Genomic DNA, 20,825 nt, shown 5'->3' on the forward strand with positions numbered 1-20,825 from the left:
ATAAAAATTTAAGATTTACCCTCAGCCCTTAAAAATGACTTTTGGATTGTTTTGGATCCGAAAAGGCAACATTATAAATATCGATGTTCATGATTTTTTATAGAAATTCTTTATTTGATTAAATTTTATGAATTTGGAGGCCAATGGTAAGGGGAAGGCTCTCATGCCGAGTCAATTTTGTCCTCTTTTAAGGCAAGTGAACCTCTTTGACCTTCTTTAAAGTGTGTCGAATCTTATATGCCTTGTTTGTGTGTTTGGGAGTAATGAAAAATGATGAAGGTCTTCGTATTGTTTTACTTGTTATCAAATGTTATTCAAATATTATAAATAATCATGTGGGAATAAATGAATTTGTTGATTTAATAATGTGTGATGTGTCATGGTTATGTGTGATTGGTTATTATTGTGAACCTTGTCATCCTCTTATTATGCATATGTACATGCTTATTTGTATTGGTACCAAGGCACTGTTGTGATGGGTACTATGTGAAATTGAAAAAAAAAAAAGGAAAACAAAAAGGATGTACCATTTCGAGGGATGTGTTATACGCTGTGACAGATACTACATGATTCGATGGACGTGTCACAAGTCGTGATGGATACTATATGATTCGAGGGATGTGTCACACGTTGTGACAGATACTATATGATCTCGAGGGTCCTGTCATATGTCGTGATGGATACCATATGATTTTGAGGGATGTGCCATGCACCATGACGGATACATGAACATATATGTCCTCTATAGATCTCGGGCTACTAGGCGGTGAGTGTGTATCGATATGACAGACATGCATCACTCCATATGTCATTTGCATCGTGTTGCACCTCATTATTGTTGGTAGATGTGGATGGGTGAAGTGTTATTGTCGTGATTGTTGATTAAGAACTTAAATTGACCTTATTAAGAGCCTGTTGATGTTATTACCACTGAGATACTTCCATTGTATTATGTTTATTGTCACTGTAGTATTGTTAAGTTGGGCTGGATTCTAAGTTTTGTGCATGTTGTAGTGTGCGGAGGAAATGATGGTGTATTAGGGTACTTTATGTTCGGCATTACTTTATTTAGGGTCAGTAAGGTGTATTTGTTGAGTACCGTTGTTGTGTTGGTACTCATTCCCTTGATTTGTACACTTGTGCAGGTTATGAGTTCGGATAATCTTTCTCATTCCTCCTGCATCTTCGTCCTAGGCCTTTATTGGAGTCTTGTGAGGTAGTTGCTCGTCATTCCGGCAGAAGTTATATGCTCTTGATTATGACATTCTACTATTTCTGTATTGGAGACAGTAAGACTTGTATTTTCCTTGAATCAATTTTATGAATTAGTGGTTTGCACACGTGACACAAGTTTTGAGAAATGAATTGTTATTTTATGATTTCTGCAATACTTTATTTATGTTTAGTTCTTATTTCCTCTCTTACGTCCGCATTTATCCTTGTTATGGGTTTCTTGTCTTACCTGTCTAGGTGGGATAAGATAGGTGCCACCACACCCAATTTTTGAAACATTCTATTTCTACAATCTTTCTATTCCTGAAAAAGTTAAAAGTGAGATAATACTCCCTCTGTTCTTTTTTACTTTTTAAATTTTGACTTGGCACATCTATTAAGAAAATAGTGATTGGTATAGTGAGTTTACCACTTTACCCCTATTAATTGATAGAGTTTTAAACATAAAAACTTATTACATTTTTCAAAGACATTAACTCAATGTTAATGGAAGAAAAAAATTATCATTTCTTGATTTGTCAAAATTAATAAGTAAAAAAGAAAATCAAATTAAAAAAATTTTAACAAGTAAATATAAACTGAGGGAGTATTATGTTTATATATATTGCCCTTCTATTATTACTCAATTATTGTACAATAATTATTCCAGATTTTACATAGGGTTATGTAATTACAGGTCAACCTTTGAAGAAAGAGAGAAAATAGTAGTACAGTTTTGGCAGTAATAATTAATCACTGACATGTCCAATTTCACATATGAAAATAATTTAATATCATACGTTATACTATTCGTCAATATATGTCCCTAACATTATAAAAATAATTCAAATTATGTCTTTCTCTATTAATTCCATTCATTTTAAATTTTAATCACATGATGAATCAACTCAATACATCAACTCAACTTCCTTTTTTACTATCACCCAAAGTTATTGTCACGATCCAACCCCGTAGGTCGTGACTAGGGTCCGACCTGGACCCCCATCTACATAACTATCAAATATGAGGACCAATACACTAGAACCCCAGTGGGTGATAACATATGTGTATACATATAGCCTCTTTCATTTACATCATATCATGAAAAGGCATGCAAGCCGACAAGGCTGCCTTAACATAATAACATTTACATTATGCCTTATAGGCATAACTGAGTCAAACTTGTAAACAACCCACATACATATGTCTACAGACCTGTAAGAATATCAACGGTAACATATGGTGGGACAGGACCCCTGCCGTACCCAATCATTGGCTGCCACGTGGCAGCATGGGGTCCACCCCAAGTAGGTGCATCACCTACTTGTCACCTACTTGCTTCTTTTCGTAAGTTCGGAACCTAGTTTTTGCTCCTTTTTGTAGGTTCGTAGCCTCGTCTCACTTTAAGAATCTATATAATCTTTGCTACTTAAGCTCGACGTATACTCAAGTAGCTTAATTTTGTAAAACGTCCAAGTTGGTAGCTTACGCGAGTAAGTCGGGTTCCACGACTTTTTACTTAGCCTCCAACTCTTTTCACATCCTTCCAAATCTATTTCCAATCATTCGGGACGGCCTCATCCTCCCTTCCTTCGGATTGTTTAGTCGCATTGTAGACAGTAGGGGTCACTTGGCAACTTTCAAGAAGCTAAAGAACATGTCCCAAGGTACAAAAGTACGGGGTATAACATCCTCCTCCCTTTAGAACATTCGTCCTCGAATGTTAACTAATCTTATAGGATTCCACAAGAATTGAGGTTTGTAATAGTCGTCATCTAATCAATTTAGGAGTGTAGATTACCTTTGGATTCAGGGAACCAGTACGGACATCTCCTTTCTGTCTTTCTTTTGACTTCCTGGGTCATTCCCTCTCTAGTTTTTGTTTCGCCGCAATTCTTTGATGGAAGCCACGTCCTTAGTTCGCAACCTCCTACTTTGCCGCTCCGAGATGGCGATAGGTTTCTTTTCCTAGGATAACTCTTTTATTATGTGGACTTCATCCATGGAGAATATTTTGGAAGGGTTCACTTATATAGTTGCGGAATATTAATTTATGAGAAAATGGAAATATCGTCTTCAAACTAGATAGTAGGGCCAACTCATAGGTAACTTTTGCCTCTTCTACGAATGGTTTGATAAGAACTAACATATCTCAGGCAAGGTTTCCCTTTCTTGCCGAATATTATTATCCCCTTACTGGGTGACACTTGTAAGAACACCCAATCATCAACTTGAACTCTAGATGTCGACGTTGATTATCTGCATATAATTTTTGTCGACTCTGGGCTGCTAACACCCTCTTCTAAATGAATTTCACTTTATCCACAGCTTGTTGAACCAGGTCTAGGCTCATTAGTCGTATCTCACCAACGTCAAACCAATCCATAGATGACCTACACTTTCTGCCATACAAAGTCTCATACGGGGTCATTTGGATGCTAGAGTGATAGCCATTATTATAGGCGAATTCAATAAGTGCCAAGTGAGCATCCCAGGTACCTCTGAAGTCAATAACACAGGCCCGCAGCATGTCTTCTAGCATTTGAATAATACGTTCAGTCTGTTCATCAATCCGAGGGTGAAATGTCGTATGAAGACTTACTTGCGTTTCCAATCCTTCTTGGACTGATCTCTAGATGCCATCTATAAGTTAAGCCCTTTGATCCGAGACAATAGTTGTGGGAACCTCGCGAAGTCTTACTACTTCCTTGATATGGAACTTCATATAGTCCTTAGCTGAATATATAGTCCTAACTGGAAGGAAGTGGGCTGATTTTGTCAGCCTATCTACAACAGTCCACCTGGAATCATATGTTCGTAGAGTGCGAGATAAGTCTGTAATAATATCCGTAGTAATTGCTTCCCATTTCCAAGTCGTGATTTTCATCTCCTATAATAGTCCACTGGGCTTTTGATATGTAATCTCGTTTAGGTTGCTTCACAACTTCTCTTAGCCCAACATGTAATACTCTAGGCACATTCTACTGTGCCTTTACTTAGATTTCCTTTTTAGTCCTCTTTCCGCACCTCATATGGTAGTATTTACATGAACATGGGTAGGTGCTTAAATTAGCCTAGAAGATGCCTTAGCATCGTCATCCTAGTCTTTATGCAATCTTGTATCGTCTTTTACCTCCTTCAGTTGATGTCAGGGCTCCATTATGGCTTTTGTCCTTAATATTGACGACATCTTAATGGTTTTGCCTCAACCCATCTTATACTTTTTCTTAATGTATTCAAGTAATGCAATCACCTACTTCTTTTTATCGGGTAATCACTTGGTCTTACTCTTAGCATACCCTTCTTTATAGGTTGCATCATTACTCTGATACCATTTGTATAGAGTGTGTTCCACTCAAATCATAATCTTTCCTTCTCTTGGCTTATTTTGCTTTACCTATTTCCATTATACTGACATGCATTCGCAGTTTATGTTGTCACACTCGTTTCACTTCCTTTACTTACTCTTAAATCTTCTCATATTCTACCATAGGAGAGATTTCTTATCCTTTTTTTTACTGCTTATATGCCACAACATCAGTAGCTAATAACTTGGTTGCCAACACCTTAACCTTTAGTCAGGTATAGTCCTGTTATCCTATACACCATCTTTACGTTACTCACTCTTACTCTCTTGTCGTATTCATCCCTTTCATATGCACCCATCCTTTGATGTCATACTGCTCAAGGTTCTTCCCCATAATCCTCCACACTACTTCAGATATCATCTTGACTTCTATATATCTATTGTTGGCTTTTAGATCTTGCTAGCTCATTCTAGCATGGGATCTCACTTAAAGTTTAAGTGTTCACATTAACGCGTTGTAATGTCGGTTGGTTTCATCTCACGCTTGTATGTCTCTGTCTACTTCCCTCCTTTGGGGTGTATCCATGTCATTGTCTGTTTATTTTCAACTTTCCAAATGCATATGAGTCTTTTCCAACATATTTGGTATACTGCACCATATCCATATCTTCTTTTATATCACCTATACTTTAGGTTACCCATGTACGAAACCTTAATACAATCATGAGGTGCTTCAAATTCTCGATATATCATATAAAATCTTATCTGATGGTTGGTACTCGAGTAATGTAATTGATGTAGCAATTTATCCGAAGCCACATTCTATATACTCTGGTCAATATTTAGTTAATACTTGTAGTCGCTTCAATCCTACTTAGGCAGCACTTATATTCTGATGATCAGTATACAAAATTCTCTTGAAGTAATATTTTTGTCTCAACCTATATCATCGTTTTCTTTTGAGGGATGCATGTTGCACCATTTGTTCCTCAAGTCTACTGTCTTTGTCCCTTAAGGATTTCCCTATTTTCAAGGTGAAATTATGCGCACACAGTACCCTTTTATGCCTCATGCCTTTCTACCTTTATTGTGTATCCAACACAGGATCCTAACTTGCTCAACAACATGCCAAGTTTGCCTCAATAATGGTTTTACCTTGTCACCACGTCGTCGTACTACGCCTTTAAGTTCATAACTATACATTCTTTTTTTATTTCTTGAAAAAATTTGGCAGGGTTTCCTCTGTATCTCTTACTATCTCAACACCTGCACGCAGAAAATGCCAACAATGCCTCACAGGGCCAATATATATATTCATATCACATCATATCGCAGCCACACAGGGCGCCTAATATCAATAGTATGAAATGGTGGACTTACCTCGTATGTCCACTCGAACTGCACTTGTTACACTTTCTTGTCTACCTTTTCTTTCGCTTTTCAACTTTTTCGTACCTTACCTGACATATCTCCTTTGTTCCTTTACTTACCTGCCTACTCTGTAACCTCCAATATCATCAGTTACTTTCTTCTATCGATGTTGTCCTTCTGCTGAAATCATATGTTAGTATGAGGAATTTCATTCCCTATGACTTAGCTCTATCGCACGATCTTAGATATGAAAGAAGGGTAACATCCTAAATGTCCTGTAGCCTCCTGTTTATAGATGTGATGCACAACACACCGATAAACAAGACTCTACTAGACATGGTCTGCAGACACACCGAGGATGAACTGCTCTGATATCACTTCTATCACGACCCAACCCCGTAGGCCGTGACTGGGGTCCGACCTGGACCCCCATCTACATAACTATCAAATATGAGGACCATACACTAGAACCCCAGTGGGTGATAACATATGTGTATACATATGGCCTCTTTCATTTACATCATATCATGAAAGGGCATACAAGCCGACAAGGCTGCCTTAACATAATAACATTTACAATATGCCTTATAGGCATAACTGAGTCAAACTTGTAAACAACCCACATACATAAGTCTATAGAGAATATCAACGGTAACATATGGCGGGACAGGGCCCCCGCCGTACCCAATCCTTGCTGCCACGTGGCAGCATGGGGTCCACCCCAAGTAGGTGGGTCACCTACTTACCCCAAGTAGGTACATCACTGTCAGGACCCAAGCCTAGGGCCTAGACGTGACACGGCGAATGAGACACCCGGAGGTACCTCACCCAAGCCTCTTAGCATTCATTAAGCATTTCATTGGTAATGGCATACAATAATAAGCGAAATAAAATTAAAAAAAAAACATTTTCCATTTGTGTCTAAACATACCTCTACTAATAGACTTGGCGGGGGCTAAGACATGTCCCTAGCTCACCCTCAATATAAGTGTCAAGAAATGCCTTAATAAAAGTCTTACTATTCTACATAACACAAGCTTAGAATAAAAAGGATGTCGTTCCCAAAATATGGGAACTCACCACAATAAATCTTCAACTAACTTGAGCTAGCCACAAGGAGGGGGTCGGGGAGTGATGTCAATTCCTAATATCATGTAGGCAAAAGTATGCGTTAGTACTTTAAATGTACTAAGTATGTGAGTATGCAATGCAATATATCATTATACAATAAGGTTAAATAATGGACCATATTAGAACCTTGTATTCATTCGAAATACCATTTGGAGTTATGAAGCTTAGTCAATAAAATATAGAAACCATCATGATTCATAAAAGAAACTTAAATATTTTAGAGGTAGTCATGAGTCATTATAAGAAACCATATACTTTATTTTGTGATAGACATAGTATACATCTTATGATACATCTTAAACATTGGAAGAGGGACCTTGTACCTTTGTGAGAGCGACCATCAACCGACATAAACCATGTGAGCCATAACATGGAGTCCCAATATTTACCCATACATCGGAGGAAAGAAGAAGGCTACTTGCCAAGGTAGACTTCGTCATGCCTAAGTGGATCCACTAAGCTATTGTATAAACCGGGTACTCACCTCTAGTTCTTAGACTCGGGTACTCACCACTAAGCCTTGATATTTTGGGTACTCGCTTCTTAGAGATTGGGTATTCGCTTTTATCTCCTTTATACCTATGGTGGCACGTAGTTCTGGGATATGGGTATTCGCCTCTAGTCCAACTCGGTGTTAGGTAAACTCTCAACAGAATAGACAAACAATAAAACATAAAGTCAATCATCGTGTGTGAGGGGCCATATCTACTACCCGTCCATTCTTCATAAGAACAAAATCATAGAATAGCTCCTTAACTTTGTGTCATGTGATGTGAGTGTAGACATTCCTTCATCACATATCTTTATCCATAAAAATATCTTTAGGGCTTAACTCACCCTATCATTAACTTACTTGAATATTATAGACTCATCGTTCACAAAATTTATTTGCAAAGAGCACTTTTAAACTCATTTGTAGATATTGTCAAACATTCATTTCAATTTTGCTTTATCATAAGAAACTAGGTGGGTTCAAATAAATCAACTTTCAAGTCATTTAAATCAATGCTAGCATGTATGAGAGTGAAAGAATTTATCATTTAAAACATCTTAAAACAACTCACCAATATACTCTAAAACTACTTTCAAGCCTTCGTAGAGGGGCCTTGATAAATCATCCATTTCATGTAAATAAGGATCACCATAGGTCAACATAGACAAACAAACTTCAAATATTCAAGAATCTATACATTTGAAATCGTAGTATGAAAATCTCTAAAATTTCTCATCACTTGAAATTAAGAGTCAATACACATATATATCAATAGGAGTAAATAAACTTAAATATACCACAATCTATGCATTTGGAACCATTATGTAAGATAACATAAGATTTTATCATTTAAAATGGAAATACTAGATTGAGAAAACTTTTGGGCTCCATGGGTGGAAGGACCCATGGATGAAAACTCACATACCTTAGATTGAAGCTTTTAAGAAAGTTTGATTCTTGGTCTTCAATGAGGAGCCTTGAATTCTTGAGTTTGATAGAAAAATTGGAGGGGATTATTTGAGAGAGAAGAGGATGAAGTTTAGGGTTCTTTGGAGAGGTGAAAGGTTGAAAAATGACTCCCAAACATGCCCAAGTTCGTATATATTGTTTAGGGAATTGTCCAACTTGCCCTTCATCAAAGAAAATCTGGAAAATGGGCCAAAAACCCTGCTGGCACTATAGCTAGCGCGCCGCTCCAGCACCCAAACTACTGAGGCTAGTTTCGGGCGCTATAGTGGCGTCGGGGGCCACTGCAGCGCCGGGAAATTTCTGCAGTTATAGTCTGTGGTAAAATGGTCATAACTTTTGACTCGGAACTCCAAAAATTGCAATCTTGGTGGCGTTGGAAAGAAGACTCAAAGACCTTTAATTTGATAGGTCATGGTCCACCCAATTCGTTATATAATAATAGATATGATTGTTTGAAGTTGACCCTTATACGAACTCATTCGGAAACTTAGCTGAAACGAATTCTTTGGACTTGGCTTGGTTTTAGGGATCCTTTATGACCCTAAATCACATATAATACCCTTGAATTACTTAGGAATTGATCCTAACTGATGAATTCCCTTTAAAGTCGTCGAGTACGATCCTATACGTACATGAAAAATGCTACGGGTCTTGGCGTAGAAATTTTTGGAGTGTTACAATCACCTACTTGTCTCCTACTTGCTTCTTTTCATAAGTTCGGAACCTAGTTTTTGCTCCTTTTCGTAGGTTCGTAGACTCGTCTCACTTTAAGAATCTATATAATATTTGCTACTTAAGCTCGACGTATACTCAAGTAGCTTAATTTTGTAAAACGTCTAAGTTGGTAGCTTACGCGAGTAAGTCGGGTTCCACGACTTTTTACTTAGCCTCCAACTCCTTTCACATCCTTCCAAATCTATTTCCAATCATTCGGGACGGCCTCATCCTCCCTTCCTTAGGATTGTTTAGTCACATTGTAGACAATAGGGGTCACCTGACAACTTTCAAGAAGCTTAAGAACATGTCCCAAGGTACAAAAGTACGGGGTATAACAGTTATTAACACCATTAACATAAACCATCTACTCGTATTAGAAATATGGAGAATGCGATTGATATACTAAGTAGAGATAATTATTTTTTGAGTTTCCTTTATAAAATATTTATTAGTTTTAAATATTTGTTTTTATTTATTACTTAAATATACCATATTTAGAAAATATTTTTCATCTATAGCAATTGTACTATATATTAAAAGGGAATTATATATATAATATATATGTATTATAAATGTATTTATACTTGTTTTGGTAAAAAAAATGCATTAGGTATGAAAAACAAATTATGCATGTTATATGGATGTATTACACTATGTATTAAAGTAATTTTGCATGCAATATATATATATTATAACTGTCTTAAGATATATTAGACTTATTTTGGTAAAAAATCTGCATTATGTATTAAAAATGAATTATATACATATTGAAATTATATAACTATAAATAGTAAATATGATATATTTAGGTAATTTTTCAAATAATATACATGTATGGTCTAAGCCGAGAAAATGTCATAAATAGTTTCTTAACTATATGAGTAGGCCTAAAATGATCCTTTAATTATACACTTGCCGAATTTAGTCTTTTAACTATTCAAAAACTTATCAGGTTTGATCCCTTAACTATACACTTACCGGTTTTAGTCCATTAACTATACACTTACTGATTTCAGTCCTTTAAATATTTAGAAACTTGTCAAGTTTGGTCTTTATCTATTTTTTATACAATTAACTTAGGTTTATATTAACGGAACTTATGTCTTCCTAAAATCAAATCTTTAATCTATTCTTTCAGTTGTTTCTCCTCCCTGTTTCTTTTTCTTCAAATTATTATTATGAAAAGAACAATAACCTCAATGATTCAAAATAAAATTAATAAAAAAAGAAGATATAATTAAATCCTAATTTTATTCAATGAAGGATAAAATGAATCATATTATTGTTTCTAATGACTTGAATATGCTATATCGTAAGCTCCCAAGCAGTGGGAGGAGCCAGGGCTCTGACCGCGTGCCTGTTGAAGAATGAGCCGGCGACTCATAGGCAGTGGCTTGGTTAAGGGAACCCACCGGAGCCGTAGCGAAAGCGACAATCTTCTCATGAACCTGAATCATTTGCTGAAGCCTCCAATCATTCTTGCTGGAGAGATGCTATACAGGAAGAAATCAATGCCCAGGAAAAAAATCGCAGGCATGGAAATGAAACTGGAATGAGACCTTCCTTTCTGTCGACATTATTTTCCAAAGGAATGAATATCGGACCCTACTGACGTTCAACCGACGACCGGGCCTAGTGGTGCTTGCGGCTTTTCCTATTTTGGCTTGAATAGAAAATACTGGACAGGAAAGGAAAACAAATTGTCCAGCCTTTCAAGCCCTACTAAGTAAAGGGGGATGCGTTGTTGGCTGCTTTAACCCCACTTCTGCTCAACATCGATCCTCTCACATACTTCCTCAAGCAGCGGAAGACTCAATGCCCAAGCAGTTACACGTTGTTGATTTCAGACTCCTCCGGTAGAGCCAACAACCATTCAGTGAATTGTCTTGTGGCGACGAGACCTTGAAAGCTGTTTTTTCAAGTGTGTTTCCTTTTTTAGAGGCTGTTGGTTCATAATTAGAGAGAAATTTTTTTATATTTTTTTTCATACAAAAAAATAAATATTTGATTTTATCACTCAAAACTTTTTATGTCAAATAAAATAATAAAATCGATTTATTTCAAAATAAAACATTAAAAAAAATTGCAAATCTACCATTTTATAAATTTTAACTTCGGAAAAATTAAACAAATTCCCTTCAAGAAAGTCGTTGGAGTACAAGATTTGGAATTAAAACATGTGAGAAAAGAACTTTTAATTTTATTCTCATAGCGAAAGATTTATTTCTACCCACACCTAGCGAATAATATTTTTTTTTAATAAATTTTATTATATTCAAGTCATTAGTAGCAATAAAATGCTTCATTTTATCCTATGTTGAATAAAGTTAGACTTTTTATTTTTTATTCGTGAATTTTATTTTGAATTGTTGAGGTTAAAGTATTTTTATTAGAGTAATTTGAAGAAAGAGTAGCGGGGAGAGAGAAATAACTGAAAAAATGGGTTAAAGATTTTATTTCATGAAGACATAAGTTCCGTTAATATAAATCTAAGGTATTTGTATAAAAAATGGACAAAGACCAAACTTGATAAGTTTTTGAATACTTAAAAGATTAAAATCGATAAATATATAATCAAGGGATTGAAACCAATAAATATATAATTAAGGGACTAAAACAAATAAATATATAGTTAAGGGACTAGAACCAATAAATATATAATTAAAGAACTAAATCTAATAATTTTTTGAATAATTAAATTAGGAGACTATTTTAGATTTACTCGACTATATTTATGACATTTTCTATGTCTAAGCCTAACTAATTCACTCACCACCAAAAGAGAAAAAGAAAGAAAGTGAAAGGGTATCAAGAAAAGAGGCAAAGGACAAAAAGATTATAAAAATATGTGTGAAAATTCTTTGATGACACGGTAAAGCAAACAAAATACTCACCAAAGCTCGAAGAAAAAAAGGGCCAGGAAGAGCTGACGCCATATATTATTTGGGTAAAAACCCAAATTCCAAAGAGAGAAAACGCGTAACCTGAGAAATCCAGAGGTCAAGTGAGTGTTGTTCAATCCAAAAGATTTTTGTTTGCTTTCGATTCATCTGATTCTTCAGCTACAGTAGGTCACTACTCTTTCTTGAAAACCCCATACAATTCACAGAATTTTTTATTTTTTTGTAAAAAAGGTTGAAATATTGAAATGGATCGTCAAGAATTTGATTTATAGGTAAACCCAGATAGAAAATTAAGTTAATTGTATAATCTGTGAAGAGTTGGTGAAAAAAAGGGTACATTTATGTTGTACTTGGTACTTTCTGTGTACATGATTGCTTTTGTTAATCTGTTGATTTTTCTTTTCTTTGGATATAATAATCCTATTTTGTTTATTTGGGTCTTTTTTATTTGGAGTGATTAATTCTCCAGAAAGGTCAACGTGTGGGGTGGGTGATTTATGGTGGGTGACCTAGAGAACAAGGTTTTACTTTGTGAATTGGGGTTCTTGATTTCTTGTTAGTGGGGGTATTGCTGTGAATTTTTCTGTATTGTCCTATAGTTTGGTTGTTGATTAGTGGATTCTTACTAGATTTGGTTTTTGGGATTACTGATTGAAGTAGCTATGTTGCTGGTGTTTGCATTGCTAAGTGTGGTTCTGCGGTTGATGACTGGAAACAAGATTTAGTGTGTGAGTGTGCTATACTGTGCTGGGTTCTGTGTTGTGATTGCAAATGTTTATATCACTGGTATCATATTGGCTTTTGATAAATTGTATTGCTAATATAATTTAAGAATTGTTATAGAGTTTCTTGAGATAGGATTAACCATCAGGAGTTTTATGAGCTAGTTCTATACTTTGCCTTGTTGTATGTCTATTAGATTTATGGTAATGCTTAGTGAATGGATCATCAAATAGTCCCTGATATAAGTGGAGTAGTATTGTTGAGTTTGAGATTTTAATGGTCATGAGATAATATTGAACATTCAGTAAATAATTTTTTATGAGGATTATCTTAGTTTAGTTTCTGGGAAAGTTGTGGATAACCAATCTATGCATCATCTTAGTGAATTATGTTAGTATTTTTGCCATTTTGAGCTTTCATCATATCACACAAATCTCAGTTGTCCTTTGACCAAGGTTGCCTGGTTATGATTGTTCTTGCTTCCTGAATGCTTTTTCCTTCTTTTCTTTTGAGCCTGGGTGAGATTCTTGTACTCTTCAAGTTGAGACGAGAGAATACTTACGATTCTGCTTTTGTTGCTCTTTAAACAGAAAAACTGCTTGGACTTCTCATATAAAGCTGCTTCTCCCCTGAATTAACTTGGGTGATTGTGAAGAGGAGGAGAATTTTTCATTCTGGTGAACTCATACTTGCACTGCTTAAGACTTTTGCATCCCATGTTTTCTATACTTATCACTCAGTCAGTGGACTTAGATGGCCATTTCCTCAATAGGGCTACACCGGAAAAGCCAAACTAACCAGTTTCAATTATTAATGGAGCAAGCAGATAACCGTAGCAACAATGAGCATGTTATTGACATAACTAGTAGCAATGATGCATCCTCATCGAGCAACCCCCATGATAGACCAGTCAATAATGTGCTTCATGATCAAGTTGAACATCCCCCATCAACAAGCACAACAGTGCCTGTCTCCCAACATGCATTTTCTTCTGCTAATAGATCCAACTTGAGGAACTCATCATTTGCTCGAAGAGGAAATGGGCGCCGCCATCGGAGTCCTCTGAATTCCGTGCTCTGGATATCCATCGAACTAGTCTTGACATTGAGCCAAATAATTGCAGCAATTGCAGTGTTGGCCATATCAAGGGATGAGCACCCACGTGCTCCACTATCACAATGGATAGTTGGTTATGCATCTGGGTGTGTAGCAATCCTCCCTCTTCTCTATTGGCGGTTTCATCACAGAAACCAAAATTCAGATCAGGATTCATCTCAGCAGTCACAGATTTCTTCCCAGGCTGAACTCGCCGCCAGGCCTTCCTCAAGTACAAGGAGTTCAGAAGGCGAAGGTCGTCAGACAACTGCTACAGCTTCGACAGGTGGTCAAAGTAGTGAATTGCTGAGCAGAAGGTGAGTAATATTGTTGTTTACTTGGTACTTGTCCTTATTAAATCCTCACCTAAATCTTCTAAGTTTCAATGCCAGAATTTTCGTTCCTGGTATGTTTTGGTTTAACCCTGCACATAAGCACTTTATGTGCTATTGCAAAACTGGACATGTGCAATCATACAGTCCCTTGATTTTATATGCTGCTCTGATTTGAGTAGGCATAATTAGCAAGATGTGGTCTAAAGGCATCGTTTACCAAGCCTATTTTAGTTCGATCATTGGTTTGCCATATTAAGAGTTGTAAGAAAATTATGGTCGTGCTAGTATAAATATAATGGTTTTTCATTGTCAAATGTAAAACATTGTGGTTGTTTATACTCTAATAGTTATCTCTCTGTGACAACTTATAGGAGAATTAATATTTCACGACCACTTTAGCTATGTCAAGTTCATCTACAAATCATCTTGATCACTGTTACTTGTGGTTTCTAGAAGTTACGACATGATAAAATTTTGAAACTTTATTCTTAAGATGGGTGTGGCCTAGTGGTCAATGAAGTGGGTTGAGAACCATGAGGTCTCAAGTTCAAATCCTAGCAGAGGCAAAAATACTAGGTGATTTCTTCCCATTTGTCCTAGCCTTGGTGGACAGAGTTACCTAATACTTGTTGCTGGTGGAAAGTGATAGGTATCCCGTGGAACTAGTCGAGGTGCACGCAAGCCGGTCCAGACACCACAGTTATTAAAAAAAATTCTTTAACAATTTGAGACTATATCTTCATATTTTGTTGAATATCTGTCTTTAAGACTCATCTCCTTTGTGCCAAGCTTTAATTGTTATTTCTAGAACCAAGGACATGACTTTATTTTGTAAAACAATAATGTTTTGGGCCTTGATCACTGTCATCAACTTATTAGGACCAATGCTTGAAGTTCTAATAGATATTCGGATGATAATATCTGCATCACTGTGCTCTTCCTTTTCCATTATTTTGCATTCATCTGGTATTGGGAACTTGTAATGAAATTAATGTACAAGGAGCAATGTATCGTGGAACTGAGGACTAAAGAAGCTCATTTTCCTATTGCAGGCTAAAGGCACTTGTTGAGTACTTCAAAATGGCATTAGATTGTTTTTTTGCAGTCTGGTTTGTGGTTGGCAATGTATGGATATTTGGCGGACACTCCTCTTCCTCTGAGGCTCCTAACTTGTACAGGTGATGTTTCACTACTGTTTTCATTTTGGGGTATTTCCTTACTTCCTGTCTTCTCTACTAGCATCCTATTTGCTCATGTTTCTATTTATCCACAGGTTGTGTATAGTATTTCTGACCTTTAGCTGTATCGGGTATGCCATGCCATTTATTTTATGTGCAACAATCTGCTGCTGCCTCCCCTGCATTATTTCAGTCATGGGCTTCCGAGAAGATCTGACTCAAAACAAAGGCGCCACACCAGAATCAATTAATGCTCTTCCGACCTATAAATTTAAGGTAAAGAAAAACAAAAGTGGCAACAAAGAGGCTGCTGAAGGTGGGGTTGTGGCTGCAGGAACAGACAAGGAGCGTGTGATTTCAGGAGAAGATGCGGTAAATTTATTTCCTTTCTGACATAGATTTCTCTGGTTTATTTTCTGTCCATCTTGGTGGCGAAATTCCTTTTCCTTTTAAATAAATATTTTAGTGACATTCTCTTTTGAAGAGTGAAGAAACTGTCTGCTTGAACCCTCAACCATCCTCCATTTGAAATCGAGACAGAGAAAGAAAAAAGAGAATTATTTATTCTCTCTCTCTCTAACTCGTCACTACTATTGCAAAGTCAATTCTGTGGTGTACAGTGGCGGAGCCAGGAAATTTATTAAGGGGTGTCAAAATATAAAGTAAAAAAATAAATGCTGCTAGAAAGGGTAGAACACACAACCTCAAGCAAATTTTGCAACCCCTTAACCTCTACACTAAACCTTCAACTTGTGTTAAATATATATATATATATATATAAATTTTGACCCATATATACAATGTAATTTTCCGACGAAGGGGTGTCACTTGACACCCCTCCGGCAAGGGTAGCTCCGCCCATGGTGGTGTACATACCTTCTTGCTCTGGCTGGCAGTAGAAACAGATTATTTCAAGTTGATTTTAGTTTGGTTTTGCAAAATAGGTTTAATCCAGGGCTATAATTTCAGAGCTTCTTTTTCTGCTTTGAATGACAATTGCATCTGAATGGAATCTTAACTCTGTTATGATGCTTTTCATCGGTTCCATTGAGCCACTAAGATGCTAGTGCGGGAAAATGACATTGTATATCCAGTAGTTAGTTCCTTTTTCTTGTTCTCTATCCCTCTGGTAGTGGGATTTGATACTAGTGGATTTCGGTACCTGAGTGTTCAGGGTATAACCTCTTGCATTACTTCTTACTTAAGTACAGAGCAAAACGCCAGAGGATCTTTTGATGGCACTTTCAAATTCCACACACCTTGCATTTTAGATGAGTATGATGATGAAGAAGAAGCTATATACTTCTGTTTCAAAAAAAGAAAAAAGAAGCCATATACTTACCTCTTTATAGACAGACTCCTCCTCTAGACTCAATTCTTTCCCACTATTTTCTTGTAATATGGTTGCTGTTGTTTCTTGTTAACCATACGTTGAGAAGCAAAAATCGGTGAAAGCATGTGTTATCCATTGTACTTGGATCTAGACCAAGGGTACGAATCATTAAATAGGTTAGTGAATTTAGATAACATCTGACAGAAATGGTCTAAAGTTCCATATGCATGTTTGCCTTCAAGGGTCCTTTATGATACAACTTCAGAACTTCAGCAAGCATACATTTTTGGGTTCTTCATCAACCTGATGCAAGATAACTAAATAAAACTGTTTACATGCAAATTGTTTGTATCTGATTGCTTGATTCTGCTTATGAAGAAGAACTAATCCTTGAGAAGATTTTTTACGCTAATGTTTCCTCCCAACCTTTTCTACCCAAATACAATAACATACCTAGTGAAATCCCACAAAGTAGGGTCTGGGGAGGGTATATTGTATACAGACCTTACCCACTACCTCGTGAAGGTAGAGAAGTTATTTCCGAAAGACCCTCGGCTCAAGTGCATCAATCCTAAATAAAAGAAAAAACAGTGGAGAAAGCATAATGGTTTATAAGAAAAGCAGTATTAAGCCCTTTCTACCAAAGTGAGTGGCACAAATTGACTTTTAACATATTACAAACTTAAAAATTTCCACTTAAACTTTGGTTGGGATTACACTGGTACGTTTTTATTAAACTTTGGTTGGGTGATTATAATGGTCTCCCAAAAGCAAACCACCACTTCGTCATGTCCATAGTTTTTCAGATGTTTTGCTGATGAATTGGTGTTAAAGATTTTGAGCTGTGATTTCTCTCAATCCGATTGGGGTCTTTCAAGCTAAGTCCTAACTAGAAATATGAACATTCTGACCATTTTCTTCTTCCTTGAGAGAATAGCTTATATTTGTATGTTTGTAGCATTTGAACAACAACCTTCTCCTCCCTTAGTTTTCCAGACGGGGGAAAGTGTTAGTTTTCCTTGTTACAACAACAACAACATACCCAATGAAATCCCACAAGTGGGGTCTGGGGAGGGTAGAATATACGCAGACCTTACCACTACCTCGCGGAGGTAGGCTGTTTCCGAATTAGTTTTCCTTGTTAGTGGCTTTGATAGTAGAAATGGTTGATGAAATGTACTGGTGTATTCAAAATGTGTACTTGCGACCTCCCCTCCCAGTCCTCACGGCCTTCTCTATCCTTCCAATTTCATAGAAGCTTTAGTTTGAAAATATAAATATTTCAGAGCAAAACTTACTGGAGGATATCAGGAGGGTACGTGTCTGGTATGATAACCATACACTGATATGTAAATGAAAAAACTATTGTGTTACATGACTTGGGTGAATAGGGAAACCCTCCTCGGATGGATGGAGAATGTAAGGAGACCCTTATCTCCAAAAGCTACTCACTAGGGAATACTGGCAAAATATGTCTTTCAATAGAGGATTTTTATCTTCAAAACTCAATGGCAAGGAAAATGCAAGAGAAATCATACAAAAACGAGAAAGGGGCAGAAGATACTTTATACGAGACTCACAAAAATCTGAGTGCTCAATCATCCAATCAATTGAAATGAGGGTCAACAAAAAAAAAGAATAGGAGCTGTTATTGTTGCTGAAGCATTACAAACTGTATTGTTACTCTTGCCATTGTCGGGATTAATTTGACCCCTTCTCCTGTTCCCATTCATGATACTTTGAGTTATAGATAATTGACTGCTGAAAAGCGTCGTGGCTGTGTAATTGCTTGCTGTTACAAGGGAGAAGAAAGATGTGAAGAGCAAATAGTAGGTGGAGACTTTGTGCCAACTGCTAAGCTAAGCTAAGGGGGTGGAGGGTTGCAGAGATTAGCCGGTGTTATCAAAGGCGCGCTTAAGCCCTGAAGCAATGTTCGCTTAATGTGTGCTTCACTGTCGTCATCAAGTCTCTAAGACATACTTTTCCTTTTGAACGAGCATTTCTTGAAGAGGCGACGCTAAACCATTGATATTTCACTTTCGTAAAAACAGTCAATTTCTTTGTCCATTTATTTGTTATTCATGCTTATAATTATTAGTCTTGGACTAAGCATATATATATTTGTATGTTTTCTCCATTTGTTTTCTCAACAAAGCCCACGCTTTATTTGCGCTTTGTGCTTAAAGCCCCAACGAACCTTAGAGCTTTTTTGCGCTTTTGATAAACACTGGATTAGCTTAGGAGTTGAGAGTTGGGTGACACAATCACATCTTAACCTGATATATCCTACATCCAAAATTTACCTGAGCTGTGTACATGGCCTTTTTCAAGACTGAAATATTATATAAACCAATCAAAATGGAAGATAAAAGTGATAGATTACATACTACCTAGCCAGTTGCCACTCAAAAGTTAATTGCTATTCTCTTCCAACAACTTGCTTTCCAGGTCTTTATCACTCCCTGGCCTCCTAGAGAAACTGCTAGACTACTACTGCAAGCCCAAATCCATAGGGTCAGAATTGGAACTTTGAGAAAGCACCGGTGAATGTAAAATCATCCGCTGCAATCAATCAATAAATTATGTTGAACTACTAGAGATAATTATTCATGGAAAATAGGTCCTGATGTATATGTATATATGCACTTAGCTTTGCGTCAAGTCCGGTCATACTGTGTGAGTTGGTGATAATATGGTTTCTTTGTCTATCTTCATGTAATCACCTTGTGACCTGTTCTGGATAACGCATTATCAACTGTAATGAAGTTTTTTGGGCATCATTAAGAAAATACAGAGATGAACATGGGTAAACGAGAATTAGCAAAAAATATAGGTTCTACTTGAGATCACACTGTGTTGACTGATAAGTATTTTTGGAGTTGTCCTATGTACAAGAGAACATGTTGATATTCCAGTTCCATCCATATTGCAGTTTACTATCATGAGTAGAAATACAGTATGCTTCTCATATGCCTAAGAATGTTTGAATTTCTGAGTGACATGCTCTGCTAATATTCAGAGACCAATGATCTTCTCCAAAACAAAACTTTTAGTACAATCTTGTTGCCACAATGCCTTCGATTCTGTAATATTTTTTCCATTTTCTATTGTTTGATGTCATACCATTTTATTTTATTTTTCATTTTCTTGTGTTTGATGTCATACTTCCACCAATTCATCTTAATAATCCTTTTTAACTTTGGTTTAACAGGCATGTTGCATTTGCTTGGCAAAGTATGTGAACAACGATGAGCTGAGGGAGTTGCCCTGTTCTCATTTCTTCCACAAGGACTGTGTGGATAAGTGGCTGAAAATCAACAACTCATGTCCCCTTTGCAAAGCTGAGGTTGGTGAGACCCTTTTGAGCTCTCTTACTGAAGCAACTGCAAATTTGCGTCAGAGTTCGGCGTTTTAAGTTGCCACCCTGTCCACATGCTAGTATAGACTATAGAGACACTTTTTAAAGGAATAGTAGTTGCCTTCATATATATTTCATTTTCTTCCATCACTCTTCTGATTTTCTTTTGGGCTAAAAGTTGTTAGCTTGCTAGATTTATACAATTTCTGTTGCAAAACATGTGAGGTGATAAGATTGCTCAGTCAGTTAGTAGAAAACGAGCTATCTGTGGCGTCTTTTCCACGGTGGCATTGATGTGAAAATTTGGTGCGCGATGCCAATAATTAACCACATGAATGGTATTAGCAATTAAACATATGTAGCCGATGTTAAAAGATCTGCCAGTTGCCAACGTCCATGAACGCTTAAGATGTACTATAATCTAGTGGTCTTTCAGTTCTATTCCTTGAATTGCATTCAGTAGTCGGAGTACTCGGAAACTTCTTTTTATTTTCTTTCAATAAAGTAAGTTTCTCGTAAGGCAAGGGGTAAGGTTGTCTACACACCACCCTTTCAAAGACCCTACTAGTGGGATTACATTGGACATGTTGTGGAGTATAGGTTTCTTGCATAAATAATTTTTAGATCAAAAGGTGCTTCCACAAAATGTTTGCTTGATTTTCAAATTTGAATATGATCGTCTCAAGATAACTCAATTGTG

At 36.6% G+C, this 20,825-nt stretch overlaps 1 protein-coding gene across 4 annotated transcripts; it reads left to right on the top strand.

Annotated features, from left to right (window-relative positions):
• The first annotated feature begins 11,964 nt into the window (after positions 1-11,964).
• On the top strand, positions 11,965-20,455 carry LOC129889379 (E3 ubiquitin-protein ligase At1g63170). Of its 4 annotated transcripts, none has more exons than XM_055964658.1 (5): positions 11,965-12,375; positions 13,417-14,238; positions 15,309-15,434; positions 15,530-15,806; positions 19,979-20,455. In XM_055964658.1, exons 2-5 carry the CDS (start codon positions 13,580-13,582, stop codon positions 20,180-20,182), a joined length of 1,266 nt encoding a protein of 421 aa, XP_055820633.1. In that variant the 5' UTR covers positions 11,965-12,375; positions 13,417-13,579; the 3' UTR covers positions 20,183-20,455. The 4 variants fall into 4 exon arrangements, with proteins under 4 accessions (XP_055820633.1, XP_055820632.1, XP_055820630.1 ...); XM_055964657.1 differs by having other exon boundaries at positions 11,965-12,271; XM_055964655.1 differs by having other exon boundaries at positions 11,965-12,267.
• Positions 20,456-20,825: the final 370 nt, after the last annotated feature.

Source organism: Solanum dulcamara, chromosome 5 (genome assembly GCF_947179165.1).
Source record: "Solanum dulcamara chromosome 5, daSolDulc1.2, whole genome shotgun sequence".
Taxonomy (NCBI): domain Eukaryota; kingdom Viridiplantae; phylum Streptophyta; class Magnoliopsida; order Solanales; family Solanaceae; genus Solanum; species Solanum dulcamara.